At 29.1% G+C, this 20,133-nt stretch overlaps 1 protein-coding gene across 2 annotated transcripts in view; it reads left to right on the top strand.

Annotated features, from left to right (window-relative positions):
• Window positions 1–17,682, top strand: part of LOC107441830 (Fringe glycosyltransferase) — a 34,795-nt gene extending 17,113 nt beyond the window's left edge. For both annotated transcript variants that reach the window (XM_016055213.3, XM_071184707.1), the window contains exons 2-10: window positions 651–699; window positions 4,430–4,472; window positions 4,581–4,640; window positions 6,614–6,761; window positions 9,521–9,606; window positions 9,827–9,897; window positions 11,184–11,278; window positions 12,382–12,464; window positions 16,236–17,682. In XM_016055213.3, coding sequence (XP_015910699.1) covers window positions 651–699; window positions 4,430–4,472; window positions 4,581–4,640; window positions 6,614–6,761; window positions 9,521–9,606; window positions 9,827–9,897; window positions 11,184–11,278; window positions 12,382–12,464; window positions 16,236–16,290 — 690 coding nt within the window. In that variant the 3' untranslated portion in view covers window positions 16,291–17,682. The remainder of the gene's footprint in view (window positions 1–650; window positions 700–4,429; window positions 4,473–4,580; window positions 4,641–6,613; window positions 6,762–9,520; window positions 9,607–9,826; window positions 9,898–11,183; window positions 11,279–12,381; window positions 12,465–16,235) is intronic.
• The last annotated feature ends 2,451 nt before the right edge of the window (window positions 17,683–20,133 follow it).

The following is a 20,133-nucleotide window of genomic DNA, read 5'->3' as shown; positions in this document are numbered from 1 at the left end:
TATATGTTTATTCAGAGAAAGTACGTTTTTGTGTCTGATTTCGTAACTTAATTAATAGTTAGCACTAATTAATTAGCATATTTGAGGTCACCCCCAGGAACCATTAAGATTAACACTTAGTACGTGAAAATCCGATCATTAGAACGAAAGTTATTCAGAGTGATATCTTTTTTTTTTTTGCGGACTGTACACTACTACTAATCACATTTTGAAATGGCAATCTAATAATCAAATACTCTTAGGCACGAATACACAACTCTTATAACATGATATATAGATTTTAAATAAAATTCTGTTTAAAACTATAATAAATAGTATGAAAATAATAATTATTTTTTTAATAAAATAGATCTGAAAAACTTAATATTTCTGGCACTATATTTAATTTAATTTGTTTTAATTCAAGCCATTCTTTTAATACTTATTAGGCTAAACAATAGTATCGCTCATTTTTTTGTGTCTTCTATTTTGTTTAGTTTCTTTCAGTTTTTTCTAGTGCCCTGGAAGAAATGGCGGTCCCTTCTGTACAAATTATAGAATATATTTTTGTTATTAAAATTTACCGTCATTTCAAGTAATACACTTTAAGAGCTATATTTTTTTTTTACATAATCAAACTGGAATTAATATTTTTTCTCTTTTTTTTTCAGACATATTTTTTCAGTGATGCTGTTGATCCATTGTATTCATCTAAAACAAGTAAGCAGTTTCAATTTTTGGAACTTTCATACATAAAGTTATATAAAAGCTAATCACTTTCATTTTGGGAGCTAGTTGAAAATAAAAGTTAAAATTTTATTCATAGAGGGGCTGTTAAAATATTATCTAGTGAAATTTTGTGCCATTCTAACTTGTAGTAGAAATAAGCAAATTCTTTGTCATCCTATACCAGGGATGGCGAACCAATGGCACGCGTGCCATTTATGGCACGCGACACAATATTCTGGGCACTCCACCCATCACAATTGTTGTTACACTATGAATTGTTATCACACAAATGTTATTACGCTATCAAGCATATGTAACAATTAAATTGAAATTCACAAAAAACAAACAAAATAATAAACAATTATTAATAAAAAAATTAATACTAAAAAACAATTAATAACCGTAAAAAACAAGTTAGCAATAAATAACGAGCAAAGAAAATCAACAATCCTGCTTAAACTAACATCTTACAACCTAATATAAGTTATTGGTCACCTAATCTGCAACAACAGAAGTCACACTGATGTTACTTCAAGTTGAATTACGTGTATAACAAACAGAGACATTGCAAAATGTTTTTTTTTCAATGTAAGTAAAGAGTTTTGAGTTGATAGTATATAGTATTACTATTTTCCTAATAATCACGAAGTCAAAATTATTTGACGGCACGTCTATGACCTCACTAAGCAATTTTTTAGAGAAAATGGCACGTTGGTGTATAAAGGTTCGCCACCCCTGTCCTATACCATTAAAAAAAAAATACTTTGAATATTTTTAATTATAGGCTAGGTAAAGTAAAGTAAATTTTTTATGTGAAGTTTTTTTTCCTTTTCTTTTGAAAGTTAACTAGCACAAAGTTACTCACCAGAATAAAAAATATGACTTATCTCACTGTGTAGTCATTTTCTGATTAGATGCTATTAAATGCTGTTGGTTATAAAAGGCTGAGAAAATTTCTATTTGATTTGAACTGATATATATATATTGGTTTGGTTATTGTCCTGAATGGTTTTAATTGATTTGCTGTCGAGAAAAGAAGATGAATTGACTCAACCAAAGTCGTAAAATTGTTACTTTTCTCTTAATTATAGATATAGGGAATTTTTTAAAATTGTTAGAGAAATTTTATTTTTGCTTTACGAAGAATTTTTTGACATCTTAGATTAGATATTGTCAGCCAAAATAAAACCGCGAAATCGTAGTTGCATAACCAATGTATAATTCATGGCTGCCAACTCTACTGGATTTTGTAACTTTTTCCTGGTTTTTGCATATTTTAGAAAATTCCTTAAAATTGAGTCATTTTCTTTTAAAAAAAATCCCTATTGTAAGTAGAATTTTTGCACAGATTATTGCTTGCTTGATTTGAGTAAGTATTATTAATACATAATGAAGCGAGCCTCATTTATAGAAATCAGTTTATAAATTTTTTTTTTTTGTTCTAAAATGAACAGTTTATTTTTATTCAAAACTCTTATTTTAATTTAACTAAAAAATCTTGTAACCATCTTTGATGAACTAAATGATTATTACTATTCAAAATTATGAGTAAACATAATGCATAATATTTCAAGTATATTTGATTTGACTGAAAAATAATGCAATTTTTCTATTTTGATGAATATAAAAATCCTAAAATTCTCTTTTTGTAAAAAATTTAATACATTATGCAACAATTATCATGAAATTTATATTATGTTGTGAAATTTACTGTTTTTTTTTCTTCCTATCCCTCTGTTGACAGTAATGACTGATTGAAACAATAGATTCAAGCAGAATTCTTCATAATTTTATAAAACTAGGAGGCTCCGCCCCCTGCTCTCTAACGCTCGCCAACCCCCGAGAATTGCTACGCAATCCTATGTGGTTCACGCCGTGAACCATGGCTCGCTGCTCTCGCTCGCCAATGAACACAATGTTCTAGCACAAAGACAGAGTATATTATCATCAAAGACATAGTATTTTATCATCAAAGACATAGTATTGTACTTATGTAGAAGAATTCTATCAATGTTCTTATTGGCTTTTAAAAATTTATATTAGCTATTTAGATTGTACATGGTGAAAAAATCAAAACATTAGCTAAATGAGAAACATATTAGCAAAATAAATTATCAAATATTGCAGTTACTCACCTAAATTCAACTAAATGTGTATAATAAATTAGTTTATGCCAGAAATTCGGAAAGTTTTAGAAAATGTTTTTATTATTTAAAAATATAAACTTTAAACCCTAAGTGGATAGACCATTGAATCAATACATGGATTCATAGGAGAAATAGTTTTGCAAGAGTCTGCAACAGGATAAATGCACAAATCTCGATTAGATGGAGGTTCCCCATTGTCTCCAACGAATATGGCAGCAACTTCTGTCTTTGATGTGGGAGCATTATACCGTCTCAAATCTGAAGAGGGATCTTCCATAAAAACTAATTTTGCATCTGTTGCAGGGTTTAATTGAATAAACTGATGCATCTGAAGATATGATGCAGCAAAAGGGTTAATTTGCCTCAATAGACCATCTAATTGTTCCATTACAGAGCGTAAACATCCAGTATTGTTTTCAATGCATCTTTTGGTAGCTTCAGTTGAAACAAAAATATACAGCTGCCCGTATCCAGCATTATTTTGATCATTGCTATACAAAGGTGACTCCATATGATAAATTTGACCATGAATCCGAAAACAATACGATCCATTTCCAGGAGGTGGATTTATGTGTGCTCCAAATGATGCAAAAGCAAGAGCAGAATTATATTCCCGGATATGATTTCGATAATTTCGTGCCTCAATCGAATTATCACTTAATAATTTTTGCAGCAACTCGGGAATGTCCATTAGTGTAGGCAAATTAATTTTTCCATCGTGGCATAATTTCGTATATTTGCCAGAAGAATTTCTTTCTTTGGCCCAGAAGTAAGCATTACAATATCTACATTGTTCCGTCATTGAGCCAATATTATACTCTTCGACATCTACTGTTACATCTTGAACAGTTATTATTGCACTTGATCTCTGCAATCTACATCTTCCATAACATTCCTCAACACTTTCTTGGGCTGTTCGAACACGTTTTCTTTCATTACGTTTAAGAGCCCTAGCAGCTTCACTAATATTCTGCATTTTAAAGCGTGAAAATTCAATGCATAAATATACGCGAAATATAAAAAAATTCAATGCATTCAATACAAACACTTAGACGTTAGGTAGCTCCCAGTAGAAAAATATCAATTCAACAGCGGCCTTTTAAAGCATTCTCACTTCAATTAATTAATTAATTCCTAATTGAGTTTAAATTAAATATTATCATGTTTTTAGGGCATGAATCTGAATTGAACAACCTGATAATGCTCACTCTGGTTATTGTTTCCGTTTTTAAAAGCGCTATATGTTGAGCCCCCTAAGCTGGATTTGGCATGTGACATTTTTAGCAGCAATCATTTGTCGATTTTCTAACGTTGCCATTCGGGGAGTTGTAATGTGGCTTTTTTTTGGTGCCGTGTAAGAGAAATATATATATAGATGTTTAAAAAAGTCACATTACAAAAAAAAGTCATTGAAAAAAAAAAGTGAAATGAATGCGTATTTAATAATTTTTATTCCTGACATTAAAAAAAGTATAATTTTTTCAAAATTTTAAGTTAGATTTTTCTACTTGTTTACTTGAGTGAAAGTTATTGAATTTTTTTATTGCAAAATATTAATAAAAACATTATTTCAGGAGGTCATTTCATAAACACCAATTGCTCATCTTCTCATAATAGGTAAGTAAGCATTATTTATTTTAAAACTATTTTTTTCCCTATTCAAATTAAAACACTTAATTTTTAAAACTTATCCATTTTCAAATTTTTTATTTTATTTTTGTACAGGAAAGCTCTATGCTGTAAAATGTCTGTTGAATTTGATACATTTCTAGAAAGCTCAAAAAAGTAAGTGTCTTTTTTTGCATGTTTAGCAGTAAGGACTGACAAAATATAATTAATGTATTAATTGAATTGCATACATGAAAAAATTCAAATTTTTTTAGATGATTAAAAAAGTATAAAGAGACAAAAAAATATTAATTTAATATTAGAAGTCATAAAACTGTTCTGGCAACTCAACTGTGGTCTTTTACTTAATTTGTGGACTTAGCATCATTCTACAGTCCTCACATGCTATCCGCATTAATCCTCATTTAATAAGTAGAAAATATTTAGTTATTAAAGAGCAAGCAATAAACTTCATTTTTGATTAAATATTAAACAAAAGAACCATTTTAATTTAATCTGTGATGGCTCAGTGGTTAAAGGCTTAAGACCAGAATTGGCAGAGTTTAGGACAGGATAGATTAATCCGCGGATTAAACCAGGGTTTAAACCATCCTGTCCAATACCCCTTTGTCCAAAACTGTCTTAAACTGCCCAAAACCCTTTTATTCAAATTATATCACAATTTTAAAAAAATCTGATGAAAAATACAAGGTCAATTTTTGAACAAGATATATAATAAAGACAAATTTTTGTTTTATTAACAAAGTTTATAGTTATTTTTAGTATTGCATTTTTTATCCTTATGCAAAAACCTAATTTATCAGTATTAAAAGCATATTTAAAGGATAAGGTATTCACTTTTGTTATTCAATGAATTGTGCAGCTTTAAAAGTTATTTATCTTTTCCTATTATATTATTTTCCTTTAATAAGTAAATTGTATAAAAAGTATTAAATATTTATTTATATATGTAATTATTATGTGTATAATGGTTACACATATAAAATTTTTACCTTTTACCTATATTCAAGGGTTTGGACACTTTAAGACAGCTTTAGTCAGTTAAAGACAAAACCCACGTGTCCTGTCCAAAATCCCAACCCTGATTAAGACATAGAAGTTGTCATTGCAAAAGACTACAGTTGAAGCCTAACCAGTTCCTGATTGATGGGTACTAGTTTTCCTGGGAAGTAAAGGCAACATGTGTACTCGCCACATGAATAATAACATTGCATGCAATCATGCCGTTCGTTTATTGTGGGACCTTAACCTCCATGACTCTATTACCCCACAGCTGTCTGTTGTGAGAAAACTTTATTTTTTTTTACAGTTCTTTATGAAATGATTCATTGAAGTTTTTTAATGCTTTTTTAGAATCAAGGGGTGAAAATTGCTTCTTGCATCCTCTGTTCAAATTTCCAAGACCGTCACACAAATATTTCTGGAATCATAAGAAATGCACAGTCAGACACCGAAACTTTTCCTTTTACTATATTTATGTTATAGATATCAAATGTTTTTTTTTTGTTGTAAAAATGCACCAAGAAAATATTAAACTTTTCAAATGTACTAAAATAATCAAAGTAATCTTATGTATAGATAATTTCATTTTTGCCATCAATTCAAAATGTAAATAAAAATATTGATGTTTGTTTTATATTCCTAGTTTTTAGAATAGAGAAGGAAAGAGGCCAGGATCGCCTGGTTGGTAGGGCACTGACCCCATGTCCAAGTGGTCGTGGGTTTAATCCCCACCGGCTGAAGACTCCCTGTGTAGTAAATGGTGATTGATGCACGTTAAATCTGTCGAGTCGCAAAGCCCTCCATTTTCCCATAACAAATCAGTACCTCTGGGGGTTCTGATCCAGGAGTTTCCTTGCCTTCTGGATTGGCTCAAAATTTCAAGGCTACGGAGTTGAACATTAGTAGTCGTAAACCCAAAATTGGGTCGGCTGTTCAACAACGGATAAAATAAAATAGAGAACGAAAACTTAAAATTGTAATATCTTTCTTAAATGCATTTGTTTTTAAAAATTTCTCTAAGGGAATGTCAGTCTTGTTCTGTTGGTGTCTCTCTGTAAAATATGCCACAATTCATAACATAAGCATCACAGATTAAAACATTCTAAATGCCACACCTTTCTTTGTAGATGGCTTTGTCATTTTGATGATGATAATTATGTGAATGTGCCAAGGTTGTTAAGACTACTTCAGAGCTATAATCCTCAAGAAGATTGGTATTTAGGAAAACCTAGTATTCGATCACCTTTAGAAATAATTAGTCGATATGACAATCAAGTAAGTGTTGAAAATTAAATTTATTAATTTAGTGATTTCAAACTTTTTTCTTCTTTTTAAATTACGCCCGCAATCGTCTTCTCAGACATAAGGCGTCTTGCTGTCCAATACAATAGTGAAGTAGCTCCAGAAGGTGAGAGAGCACGGAAGTCGTCACAGGAACGAATGTCAAGAAGAGAGGGGCAATCAAATAGATGCTCCTCAGTCACAGGAGAAGTGTTACAGAGCACACAAATAGGTGAATTGACCAGGTTAATTTTAAATAGATGGATCTGCAAGTAGTCATGTCCAGTAATTATTCTAAGACAAGCAACTCCCTCGGCCCTGGGAAGGAGAGAAAGATGAGAGCCCTGCTGGCCATCTAGAAGTCTAGCCCAGGATTTTCCATCAGCTAATGTGCCTAAGAGCAGATATTGTCCTGTGTCTGAGTTTTCTCTTAAGAAGCCGTCTAAGAGGAACTGGATGAGAAGGTGGATACAATGCTGAAGCCTCTCTAGCCAACATGTCAGCCCTTTCATTTCCGTAGATACCACAATGGCCAGGGATCTACTGGAGGACTACCTCTCTTCCAGAACAAAGAAGAGAGTAGATGTGTTGTTTACACTCATATTCAAGTTCAGAGGGGTATAAATTATATTCAGAAATGATCTGAATCGCAGCCTGAGAATCGACAAGGATAACGACAATGTTTTGTTCGATGCTCATTTGAATAGACAATGTTTTGTTCAGATGGTTCACCAATAGCATCAAAATTCAGACAATTATACTGATTCCTCCAAAATTTAATGCCATTGCAATGTTAATAATACTCTACTTTTCATAATTGAGTATTTTTTCCTCTATGTCTGTAAGTACTGAGCCAGAGTTGGAGATGAGATGGGTCGTGAACTGAAATAAGGTTTTGGGTGAGCTCGGATTCACGTTGAAATTTTCATAAGCTTTTTTACAAAATTTAAACATTTGGTTCCATTTTTTTTTTACCTAGCACTAATTGTCAAATTACTTCTATTTAGCTTAATCAATAGGTTCAGTTGTTCTCTTCACTTTTTCTTTCACAGGTTGATTATAGAAAAGTATTTAATTTATTGTTTCCTTGTAAAGGCCGTGTAGCGAGATCGCAAACTCTGTCCATCACCCAACATATATCTCTGGCAAACTTGGGCTCTAAGTAATCCTATACATCTCAGTCTCTGGTAGACTCAGATTAAAGTTCTTTTTGCTCAGATGGTCATGGACCTCCAAAAGCGAACCTGAGCTCATCTCTAATCAGAATTTTTTAAATATTTACGTTCATTCGTGCGTCTCCTTTTCATTATAGCGACTGATATATTAAATCGCATTTGTTATTGCATTGTTATTTGATTGCTCATTAGAATGTCTGTACTGAACTAACTGTTCATTCTAGTAAGCAACCAAAAATGAATTTAATTTTTTCTTGCGTTTCCCCCTCTGTTCTTGCGTATATTTTAATACTCTCGATATAATAGTCTTCAGTTGTATAGCCTGTTTTCATTTGAATGACAAATTATTATTATATTGAATGTTGATTATATTTTATAAAATTATGAATACAACTTGCAGAAAATGTGCCATTATTATCTAAAGTTTTTACAGTTGAACAGAAGATTTGAAAGGTAGATTCTTTTTCTAAATTACAGGGATTATTAAAATATTCATTCATTATTTTAACTTTTTATGTCTCTACTTATGTTTCTAATGCTACTTTAAAACTATTTTTTTTTATCAGTAAAACTAACATTTATCAAAAAATAGAAAGTTCACTACCTCTTTTTTTTCTTTATATTTCCCATGGTAAGCAAATACAATAACAGCTTAAAAAAATTAGCGAAGTCATTACCTCAAAAATGAAGAGTCACGTTAGAATTGTTGTAAAGTGATGCACATTGTACATCGACATAGGTTTCCGTAATTTATGAAACAGCCAAACTCAAGAAAGAGCCATAAGAGTTGGTAAATATTCCAGTGCAATGGAGGTGATCTACCATTCTGTCATCACCCAGCAAGAAACACTGAATTAAAAGACAGCTTGCGACCATTGAAAATTGTTGAAAGATCTTCAGCTAAGTTTTTCCTATTGATCCGGGGTGGCTTAAGAAATAAGGGGCTCACTTCCCAATGGAGTGACCTAGGTTTGAATCCCAGCGATGGCTAGCAGATACACGAACTTCACGTCCCATCCGCACCGACCACAGTACTGACGAAAAATATCCTCAGTGGTCGACCGATCGAGGGTTAGGTTCCCCTTGCCGTCAGGCTAAACGTGGGAGGTTTTAGTAGTTTTCCTCTCAATGTAACACGAATGCAGATTAATTCCATCAAAAAGTCTTCCATGAAGGCAAATTTCTCTTGATGTTTGATCCAGGAGTTCCCTTGCCTTCTGAATTGGGTTCAAAATTAATAGACTACTGAGTTGAACATCAGTAGTCATAAACTTATAATTGGGTCGGCAGTTCAATGACGGTTATGAAAAAGCTTAATCCTATTAGTTTTTGAACTTCTGCTTATTATAATGGGAGCAAATTTGCATGGAGCTTAACATAACCTCACTTAGCCTGAAAGTTGTATTCATGATCTTACAAGATCAACAGCCTTGACATTCAAAATCTTCCAGGACTTATTAGACAAGAGAAAATGCTGCTCTGATAGAATTAACATGGAATTATTAATGTTAGGGCACTAATGTATGTTATAGTGTTAATAATTGATGTATTTAAATTCTAAATTTACTTATGTTTCAGAAAAACGTTTCCTTTTGGTTTGCTACTGGTGGAGCTGGGTTTTGTATTAGCCGTGCCTTAGCTTTGAAGATGTTGCCTATAGCGAGGTATATATATATATATATTTTTAAATTTTTTTGCTTTGTCCTTTTACTGTAATTATCAAATTTTTTTTTAGGAACAACAGTAAATAATGGTAATGTACAGAAAATATAAAATATATATATATTTTTTTAAAGATAACTTTTTTAAATTTTTGAAACCCTTTGTCTTTAACTTTTTTAAAAATGGAATGAATTATAATATATAATTTTTTTATTTTTTCAGTGGAGGTAAATTCATTAGCATTGGCGAGAAAATTCGATTGCCTGATGATGTTACCATGGGCTATATCATAGGTGAGCTAAAATTTTAATTCGAGAAAAAAAATGTATTTTATGAAAATAATAAAGAAAACGAAGGAAATAAAAATATGACCGCCGACGTCTTCAGGGGGTACCGGCCTCGGTAGCCATAAAAACAAACCCATTTCTAATTGTGGGAGAAGCAAATGCTTAAATTAACTCCCTCAGTACCCCGATGGTTTTGTATAGAAGTCCAGGAAAAAAAAACTTGCAATACAAATAACAAATTAAGAAAAGAAACTCAAACAAAATCATCAGAAAAATAAAAACTCACTTAGTCACAGGTCAAATTTCATTTTCACAAGCAAGCCGAATGAAAAGAAAAAACTAAAAACTAAAGAAAACAACGCTCTCTATTACAATGCGCAGATGGAGAATAAAATGAAAAAAGTCAAGAGTAAGAAATACGTAACAAATTAATAGAATGCTTAACAGTTAAGCATTACGTAACAAAGTAAGAAATACGTAACAAATTAATAGAATGCTTAACAGTTAAGCATTCTATTAATTTGTTACGTATTTCTTACTCTTGACTTTTTTCATTTTATTCTCCATCTGCGCATTGTAATAGAGGTAGTTGTTTTCTTTAGTTTTTTCTTTTCATTCGGCTTGCTTGTGAAAACGATGTTTGACCTGTGACTATGTGAGTTTTTATTTTTCTGATGATTTTGTTTGAGTTTTTTTTCTTAATTTGTTATTTGTATTGCATGTTTTTTTTCCTGGACTTCTATACAAAACCATCGGGGTACTGAGGGAGTTAATTTAAGCATTTGCTTCTCCTTCAATTAGAAATGGGTTTGTTTTTATGGCTACCGAGGCCGTTACCCCCTGAAGACGTCGGCTGTCATATTTTTATTTTTATTACCTTTGTTTTCTTTATTGCTACTTTTTTCTGAAATTTCTGCTGCTTTTTAGCGCGTTTTTTTTCAAAGAAGTTTTTTCTATTTAGAATTAAAAATATTTGTTTTCTTTTAGTATTTTATGAAAATAAATTATTTATATTTTAAGGCTTTAATAAAATGTGTTCAGTATTTTTTTGAACACTGATAGTAAGTCGAACTTCTGATTGGTCAAAATCTTTTTATTGCTCCAGCGAGATTGTTGCCAATTGACTGTATGTATTTGTATTACGTATGTAATTTCAGAATAATGGTTGTTGTACTGTTGCTATTGTAGATTAAGACTATGATAAGAAATTATTTAGTTATAATTAAATATATTTATTGATGCATCTAAAAATCATTTATCTAAGGAATTAATAAATAAAACTTTAATTTTAGAGCATATACTTCAACAGAAGTTAACTGTTGTGGATCTATTCCATTCTCATTTTGAACCCATGAAATTTTTAAAACAAGATAGCTTTCCTGAGCAGGTAAGTTTCATCGATTTTCTAAACCTTTAATAAAATCCTTTCAATGCATACATAACATGTAGTCTTAATACATTGTTGACTGGTAATGCTTTTGCACATGTCCCCAGCTATTCTTTTGTAATTGAATATGAAACTATTCTGAACAAACTCCAATACATTTTATTTGTACTGAATAAAATGAAATGAGACTTTAGCTCAAATGCTCGTGCAATGAACTTTTAGATAAGTTCATCATGTTAAGATTATAACTTTTCTTTTCTTTTGTTCATAAAAAGCAGACAAAAATTGTTTCCTATTAAGTTTTTTTTTATTTCCTCACAATTAAATCACATTGTCTATAAGCTACTCATTTTAATCTTATTCCAGAATTTTTAGTGCATTAAATGGAGAATTGTCTAAAATATCCTTCTCCACTCTCTCAAAGTATACTTTTACATACCTGCCAAGTATCCTGTTTTAAAACGAAAACTCCTGTATTTTATGACTATCTTTTGTTTACTGGTATATTCTTAAATTTCTCCGTATTTATGGAAAAAAATAAATAAAAAATTGCCCATAAAATATCCGCTAATGTCAAAAATACTTTTCTTATTCATCAACAGATGGTGCTATTGCCAGTACTGCAGTATGTTGAGTGTTTATAGTTTAAGTAATTATAAATAATAGTTTAAAATACGGTTTCTTTAGATTAAGATTTATATACATATTTTTTACTTCGCTAATATTATTTCCAATTTTGAATTTCTATTTTTGATTATGCATGATGTATCAAAACTTTACTCATAGCCGTGACAATTTCGCTTGGAAAATATTCATTATTTTAGTTCTCCATTGTTGACAGGCATGCTTTTAATGATAATAACTTTTCTTCACTAGTTTGAAATAAATATGGGCTAAATTTTTTTTACAAAACCTATTTTTGAGTCATTTAAAAAATTTTATTTTTACTTCTTAGTAAAAATAACTCCAATTGTCCAAAAATGCAGTTAAGATCTTTGTTCTATGTATTAGCAGTATGGTGACAAATGGGAAGTAAAATAGTTTAATAAATATTAGCGATAGCATTTTCTGATCTTAAGATAACAATTTTTTTTTTCTCTTAGATTTCTTTTAGTTACTCAAGATTTGGTCATGAAATGAATGTTGTCCAAATAGATGGATTTGATAACAGAATAGATCCAACCAGGTACTTTTTTCTATTTATTCTTGAAGAATTTTTTTTCCATTTATTTTAAGAATAAATGTTTGCCTTGTTTGATAGTTTTGTATCCCATCCAGATTAAAGTAGGCTTGATTTTTTTCAAGAGCCTTTGTTTCATTCACTAATTTATGGAATTCAGCAAACCATTTCAAGACCATTGATTTGCACATTTCCACGAATCAATAATTTATATTCCGACGAAATTTTCTTAAAGTTCCACAAATTAAAAATTTAATTTTAGCTACTCAAAATCATGTTAGCAAGACATTTATGCCACCATTACCAGAAATCTTTTTTTCTTCTTCCTAAGTTCTCATTCACATGCAATAACTACTTTATTTGGACACAGTATTTTTTTAGAGAAACATGCAGTTTCAGGTAAGCTTCAAACGAAGAAGAAAAAAATCCATATTAAAATCTGGCTAAAATTAATGAATTACTGAGGCAAACACAAAATTGATAATCTAAAGGATAATTCCAAACATTTAAAAGATTCTTCGCTTAAATTTTTTTTTCTTAACTTTTGTTTTAGAGAGTAGTGATTTTGTTGCAAAATCTGATTTGTAACCGAAGAATTGTCTAATCAATGTGATATATTTGCTTACTTTTTTATTTGGCTGCAATTGGATCGAATTTTTAATATGGTATTAACGACGTTGTAATTTGATTGCGCATTTTTATGCACTCAATGCCATCTTAAATCTGTGTTTCAATGTTTTTTTCTTTTCTCTTGCAGTTAATGCGATGGTGTTTTCCCATGGTTTTTAAAATTCTGTTATTATAACGAAACACAAATTTTGAATTGCACATTTCTGTAATCCCCTTTTAATGCTCTCAATTTGTGTCAATATGATCGCAAGTCTATGAAGTGTGTCAGTCTTTTTATTGGCTATTATTGCTACGAATTTTCTCAATGTTTTTTTTGTAAAGCTCTAGTTTTTCCTGAATATTATTATCAAGCACGAAATTCCATTTGTGTATTTATTAGTCACTTTTGACGCGATAATATCACTGTTTTTCGATAGAAATTTTTAAAGTTATTGCTACTTTATATCCATTGTGGTTTTTTGATTACGGTATTTTTATACAGTATTATAAAGATATGATATAAAAGAGAAATTCAAATTGCAGATTTGAATAATGACTTTTCGCTTTATTTGCCCTGATATTATGATATAGAAAATTCAAAATGCGCACCTGATTTTTGATGTGATAATTCTAGTACTTTTTAAAATAGTTTTTTGGCAGTCATCAGTACTGATTTTTGCATATTTTTTAAAATCTCAATATTTTTAATAAAACATTATTTATTACAGCGTGTATACTAAACGTACATTTAATTAACCCCTTTTTGAAGCATACGATTTGTGTGATTTCGTCATAAATATACGTTCTATCATATTTATATTATATTATAATATTTTTTTATTTATTATATATTATAATATTTTTTCAGTTATTGCTGTAAATTTCACACTTTTCAAAATAATTTTTTTTACGTGTTGATAAGACAAAAATTTATAAGGTAAATATTTAATTCTCTTTAAATTTTATAAATTTTACTTTTGTGCACAAAAATGACAGTCTGTTATGCATCTTATATGTTAAAAAGAAAAGAAAAATACAAAAAAAAACTGCATACTGAGAATTTTTTTTTAAAATAATTTCTTCTAGCAATCACGTGTGTGATAGACTTGTTACTGTTAAAAGTTTTATTTTCAGTTAACCATATTATTTAATTTAAAAAAAAACCTCTAAAGATTAGGTTTGTTAAAGACATTCTTTAAACCAAATTAAAGATGAAAACAAATTTACTAAACTGTTAGTGGTTAAAATTCTAAACTGAATTTGACTGTTTTGTATGTTGGCTTCAAATTTGTAAATATAGCTAGAGTATGAGATATTTGAATACAGGCTTTCTTTCAAAGAAAATTCCCTTGTTTTGTAAACAGCTGTTGGTTACATTTATTGTTGTTATCTCAGTTGTAAAAACATTTTTTTTCTAATTGAAATAATGATAATTATAGATTAATTGTTATAAAAACAATTAAATTAATTATTATAAAAACAAATTGTCACATCTGCTCCTTGATTTTTCGCCAGAATTATGAAATATTTTATAATTCTGGCGAATGAAAATAATGAAATATTTTATTTTTTGAGAGGCTGTAGTAAGTCTCCTTTAAAAATAGAACTGTTCATCTATTTGAAATTACACTCCAGATGCTGTTAAGTTAGTTCAAAGGCTTCAATTGATATAAAAGGATGAGCATTAATTAAGAGAATGGAAAAACCAATAAGAATGATACTTTAATATTTAAGAAATCACTCATTTTTGAACCACACAGGTTTTTTGCTTGTGAATTTCCTCTTCTTTTTACACAAAAACAGATCTACTTGTGGAGGGTGCGACATCTCTTTGTCATATTAAGCTTCAACTAATCTTTTTGTTATTCCTTTCCTGTAAATATTTTTCTTAATCTATTATTCTAAACGAAATGCTCTTTCGCGCACTTTAAAATTAACATCCTGACTTTTAATCTATTTTGAGTTCAATTATGCATTATGTTATGCCTCCATGTTGTGATGGTGCTGCGGTGATCAAGTGTAGATGTAGTGAATAAAGATATGTAAGAGTTATCACGAAGTGGTTGTGAAGTAAAGACGCTCTTTTGTAGGAGTCTGGGACTCTAAGAAATTATTGTTTGGACTGTGCGATATTACACATGAATTAATATTTTAACTATTATTCCTTTAACTAACTCCTGGGAACGACAATTTCCCTAGCCCTATTTAATACACCAATTACAATTACTAAGATTTCCCTTTTCCCCTGAAACAAGACATTTTACAGATTTACTTTGCAAGATTTTCCCTAACTTTTATTAAGGAGCACAACGATTTTATGTCATTTTGATGACTGTTCTCTCTATTAATTATAAAATAAATATTGTGCCCTCTTTCCCTGCCTAAGACCTGTTTTTATCCTTCCACTCGGCAACGTTATAAGCTTCAATTCATATATATAAATACAATACATACAATAGTGCAAAAGCAATTTATTTTCCTGGTATAATGATGTGAGCTGACGATGAGATTATAACTTTCATAATCTACCTGGAAAAAATGTCTTTTTTTTTTAGTAAGAACCCTGCACATATATAATAATATACTCTCGATATCTCAAAAGTAAAAGGGACGGTAAAAAGATTTTGAGATTGCAAAAAAACAAGTTCTGAGCTAAATACGTTCTAAAAAGTATATAAAAATATATTCTAAAATGGTACTCTAAAAAGTAGAGTCATGAAACATAAGAATAATTGCTTATTATGTACGCAATGATTGTTTACTATAAGTCTAAAAACAGAAATGATAATTTTTAAAAATAAGATAAAAATAATTATGCATTAAATAGAAAAGAATTTGTCTACAATAAACTTACATAGTGATTTCTCCTAAAGAATTCATTTTCTATTTCGAAGAATATTCGACATAACAAGGTTTAAGAGAAGAAACTCTTAGACATAGGAGATCAAATTATTTAACATTAGGTGTATATGTAATGCCAAGGGAAAAAATTATTTTTTTGACAGTAGGGTTTTCGAGATACTGTATACATATATGTACAAGTTAGTGTAAATGATGTCGATTAGAAAATATTTGAATGAAAAAAGAAAAGCTTATTATTAATCTATGTAGATAAATTAAATGTCTCTACTGGTATAACTAAAGCTTTTAATTTGTTCTATGTTTCAGGTTTCTTTCTTTGCACTGTCATCTTTTTCCCAATTTCAGTTTTTGTTCTAGCTGATGCGTAATGTTTGTAGATACTCTGCCATAGAATGTATATTTAGAAATCATCTGCTCAGTTCAAATGTTGCCAATTTAGTGCCTTACTATATGAAGTTATTTTACTATGGAAGTTATTTTACTATGGATTATTTTACTATTTATGTAATAATGTGCCACAAACTATATTTTGTAAATATTGAATCTTATAATTGTAAATATGTTTTTAATATAAACTAAAAACACAATCCACTGTGATTTTTTTCAATAGTGAATTCATCAATATCTTTGAGCGTATTTCTTTAAAGGAAAAAAAAATACTATTTTGCTACAATTTACTATTTAATAATGTTAATATCATTTCAAATATCAAAAAATGAATTCTATGAATTTCATTTTAACAAATCAAAAAGCTCAATAAAAATAAATGCATTTTACCTCCATTATTTATATTTTCAATAAATGGTTGAGCTGCAATAAGTGGTAAAATAGCATCTGTTAAAATTTTATAATTTCATATATCAAATAGCTGCACAAATAAGCCTATCGTAGTTTTCTTAATACTGATTAGAAGTTTGTCATAAATTACTCATATCATTTATATTTGAATTAGATAATGCTTAGATGTATGAATTACTTTGTATCATAAATTTTAAATGTAAAGATATATTTCATGTTGCTATTATTTGTACATAAAAGTTAGTCTAAAGCTAGAAACAGGCTTTTGAGAGGTTTCTTAGTTGATATTATTGATGAAAAATTGAGCTTAAAAGTATTAGGATTGCATTTAAGATATTATTATTTCACAATAAATAGCTTCATGAATAGGCTTACTAATTAAGTAGTTTGACAGAAATTGTCAAACTACTTATGTTAGATATATATTTGTCTAATTACACACTACTTTCCATTATACATTTTAAATGTATATAATTATTTCGCATTGCTGTTATTTGTCTACAAAAAGTATTTTAATTAAATGGTAAAATAGATTATTGAGATATTTTATTGCTGGTGGTATCTTTTCCCTTGATGCTCAAATTTTATTCCTCAATCTTTAAATATATTAGATGACACTAGAGTAAACTTTTACATTGGTTGATTTTTTTTGGTTTTAAACTTTGTCTTTAACATTAAATTACTTATGATCTTGAAATATGAATAATCTATGCTCAAGAATAATATGTTATGTAAACTGCATTAAGCAGATTGTTTTGTGTCCAGAACACATAAATATTTTAAACTTCTGAACATAGTTAAATTAAATGTGTTCCAACTATAAAAATTTTTATCAACTAATCTATTATTTTCTTATTAGACAAACATTGTTATAATTAGAAAGATTATAGTTTAGTTTTAAAACTTTAACAAGGGAAAACAATTTAATAAATATAATCTGATTTAAAAAAAAAAATTATTTATATTCTGAAGCCACTTAAGTTTAAAAAATAAAATAGCCCATAAAAATAATTATTGCCTCAAGTTTATTGACTTATTCCACTCAAAAAAGTAAGGTTGTTCAGCATTCAAATGTAATTTTTCTTGCATTAAAGTTGTGCCAAATTCATGCTGAATCCTTTCTGTAGAGGATGCCAGGTTCATAGTTGGATGGAATATTTAGGTTCAATATATTTTGTATATACTGACTCATCTGTAAATATGTTATTTGTTATTCATCACATTTGTATATTTCTTGTTATTAGTTTGAAAAGTTTTAGGGTATCAGGCATTTTATAAATGGCGAAAAAGATAATTAAATTTTGAGACATATATATATATATATTATTAGTAGATTATTTTACGTGACGTAAAGAAAACTTTCAAATAGTAGTTTAAGAACTATTTAACTGTTCAGTCTTTCATATTATTAAACTATACATCTAAGAAAAAACTGTCTTAATTGCCATAAAAATTCTCTAAAATTTATTTCAAGCTTTTTACACCATCTACTTTAAGATACAATAGTTTTTATAAACGCTTTTAACAATCATATTTAGAGTGTCTTTTAAATTATGTTAGAATTTTTTACCTCTTCTAGAAACACTTACACAGAATGTTTAATATGATTTTAATTGCATGTTAACCCTTTTTAAAACATATTTTTCAAATGTGCAATAATTTTTACACCTTATATACTTGATTGAAAAGTTTTCACTCAAAGCATTACTCAAAATTGCAGACAACATATGGTAATAATAATCATACGTAAAATCTTACATGAAGAGAATAAAATTTAATTTTTCCTTAAAGTTTAAAAACTGGAATCATTTGAAAAGCAATCTTAATTTTTGTTGTGATTTCTAATAAAGAATTTTATGAAATATTGTAATTTCATAACTGGGTACCACACTGTGAATGAAGGAGTGTTTGTGCTCTTGCAGTCTCTTTCGTTAATTAATTCAACATGCCTTGTGACATAAGTTATGTATACTGCATAGAAATCTTAAGTAGAGAGACTTAGTAATTTAAGAGACATTCTTTATGCAATTGTCAGTGTATCAAAACATCTGAAATTTTACATAGCTTTCCAGTTACAGAATTTAAAGTACATGGTTTAGTTGATACATCACTATCAAACTATGTCTCGTCAACCAAAGCTTCACAACTGAACATTTTCGCCACTCATAAGCTTGATGGGAGGCGCTCTTCAGAAAGTTTCTGAAAGAGAATCTGTGTGTGGTTTCACAGAAATACTAAAAGAATGTTTCTGAATTGGTTAACATAATTAACATGTTTACGCCGGGGTGACCAACTGGTGGGTCACGCTAGATTGTCTCATCGGGCGGCGCACCGGAGTAAAAACTGGTCACAAATAAATTTCATTTTTTAGTTTTTTTTCCAGGAATAATAAAAATCCATAACTACCAATTGTTTTTAACGGATGCAATTTTTATATTGAATTGCTTCTTCGTCGTGATAAATTTCCTTACAGTGAATTGTTATTGTTGAGAATAGATTAACTCCTCCCAAATATTATCTAATATTGAAATAGTTCTTCTATCAGTATTTTCTCTTTTCCGTCCCGCTTTCAGGCGCAACACCCGGTGTGAACGTGTTAATTCAATACTAATTTTTGTTTGCTCAATGCTCTAAAATAGAATTATGCTTGTTTAAGTTATAAAAATTAAAGATCAAGACAGTTTACAAATTGATGGATATTTATTTTAAGAGTTAAACTGTTTACTTAAGTTTGACTTTACTTAATTTTACTATGCTTTCAAAAAATCTAACTTATAAATTAGCTATTGAATGCTTTTACAGTATATATGTTATAATATAAAAAGTGGAAATAATATATTAAAATATTACGAGAGCAAGAGTGGCTACAACCCTAAAAAATCTTAAGGTCTGGACAAATGTTTTATGAGACTTTTGGAAACTTTAATGATTTTAGGAATTAGTTAGGGCAGTTTTAATATCTATTCATATTCCCTTCAATTGACAAATACTATATTCGATTAACAGTAAAAACTAATTTGTTTCTTCAATCTCATTCACCCTAAAAAGCATTTTGTGAGAAGATCAAAATATTATCTTGATGAAATTTGTTGTTGTGTGTTTTATGTAAATGTTATTCGGAAAAATATGAATGTTGTTTATTCTTTTAATATTTTCACTAGTTGTAGAGCCAAAATTAAGGTTTAAAAATGTTTAGTTTTTTTATAAATTTTTATCAGTTATAATTATTTGTTCTAATTCAGACTGTAATGAAATTGACAATAAATTTTTTTAATTTTCATAAATAGTTTGTCTTATTTCATGATCTGTAAAAAGCTAGTTTAGCTCTTTTCAGTTGAAGAACAAATTTATATGAAGTATTTAGTTAGATATCTAACATTTTCTGTTTAAATGTTAAAATAAGTTT

The sequence above is a fragment of the Parasteatoda tepidariorum genome, chromosome 1 (assembly GCF_043381705.1).
Source record: "Parasteatoda tepidariorum isolate YZ-2023 chromosome 1, CAS_Ptep_4.0, whole genome shotgun sequence".
In the NCBI taxonomy this organism is placed as follows: Eukaryota; Metazoa; Arthropoda; class Arachnida; order Araneae; family Theridiidae; genus Parasteatoda; species Parasteatoda tepidariorum.
The sequence above is the reverse complement of the archived record's forward strand: the minus strand, read 5'-3'. Positions and strand labels throughout refer to the sequence as shown.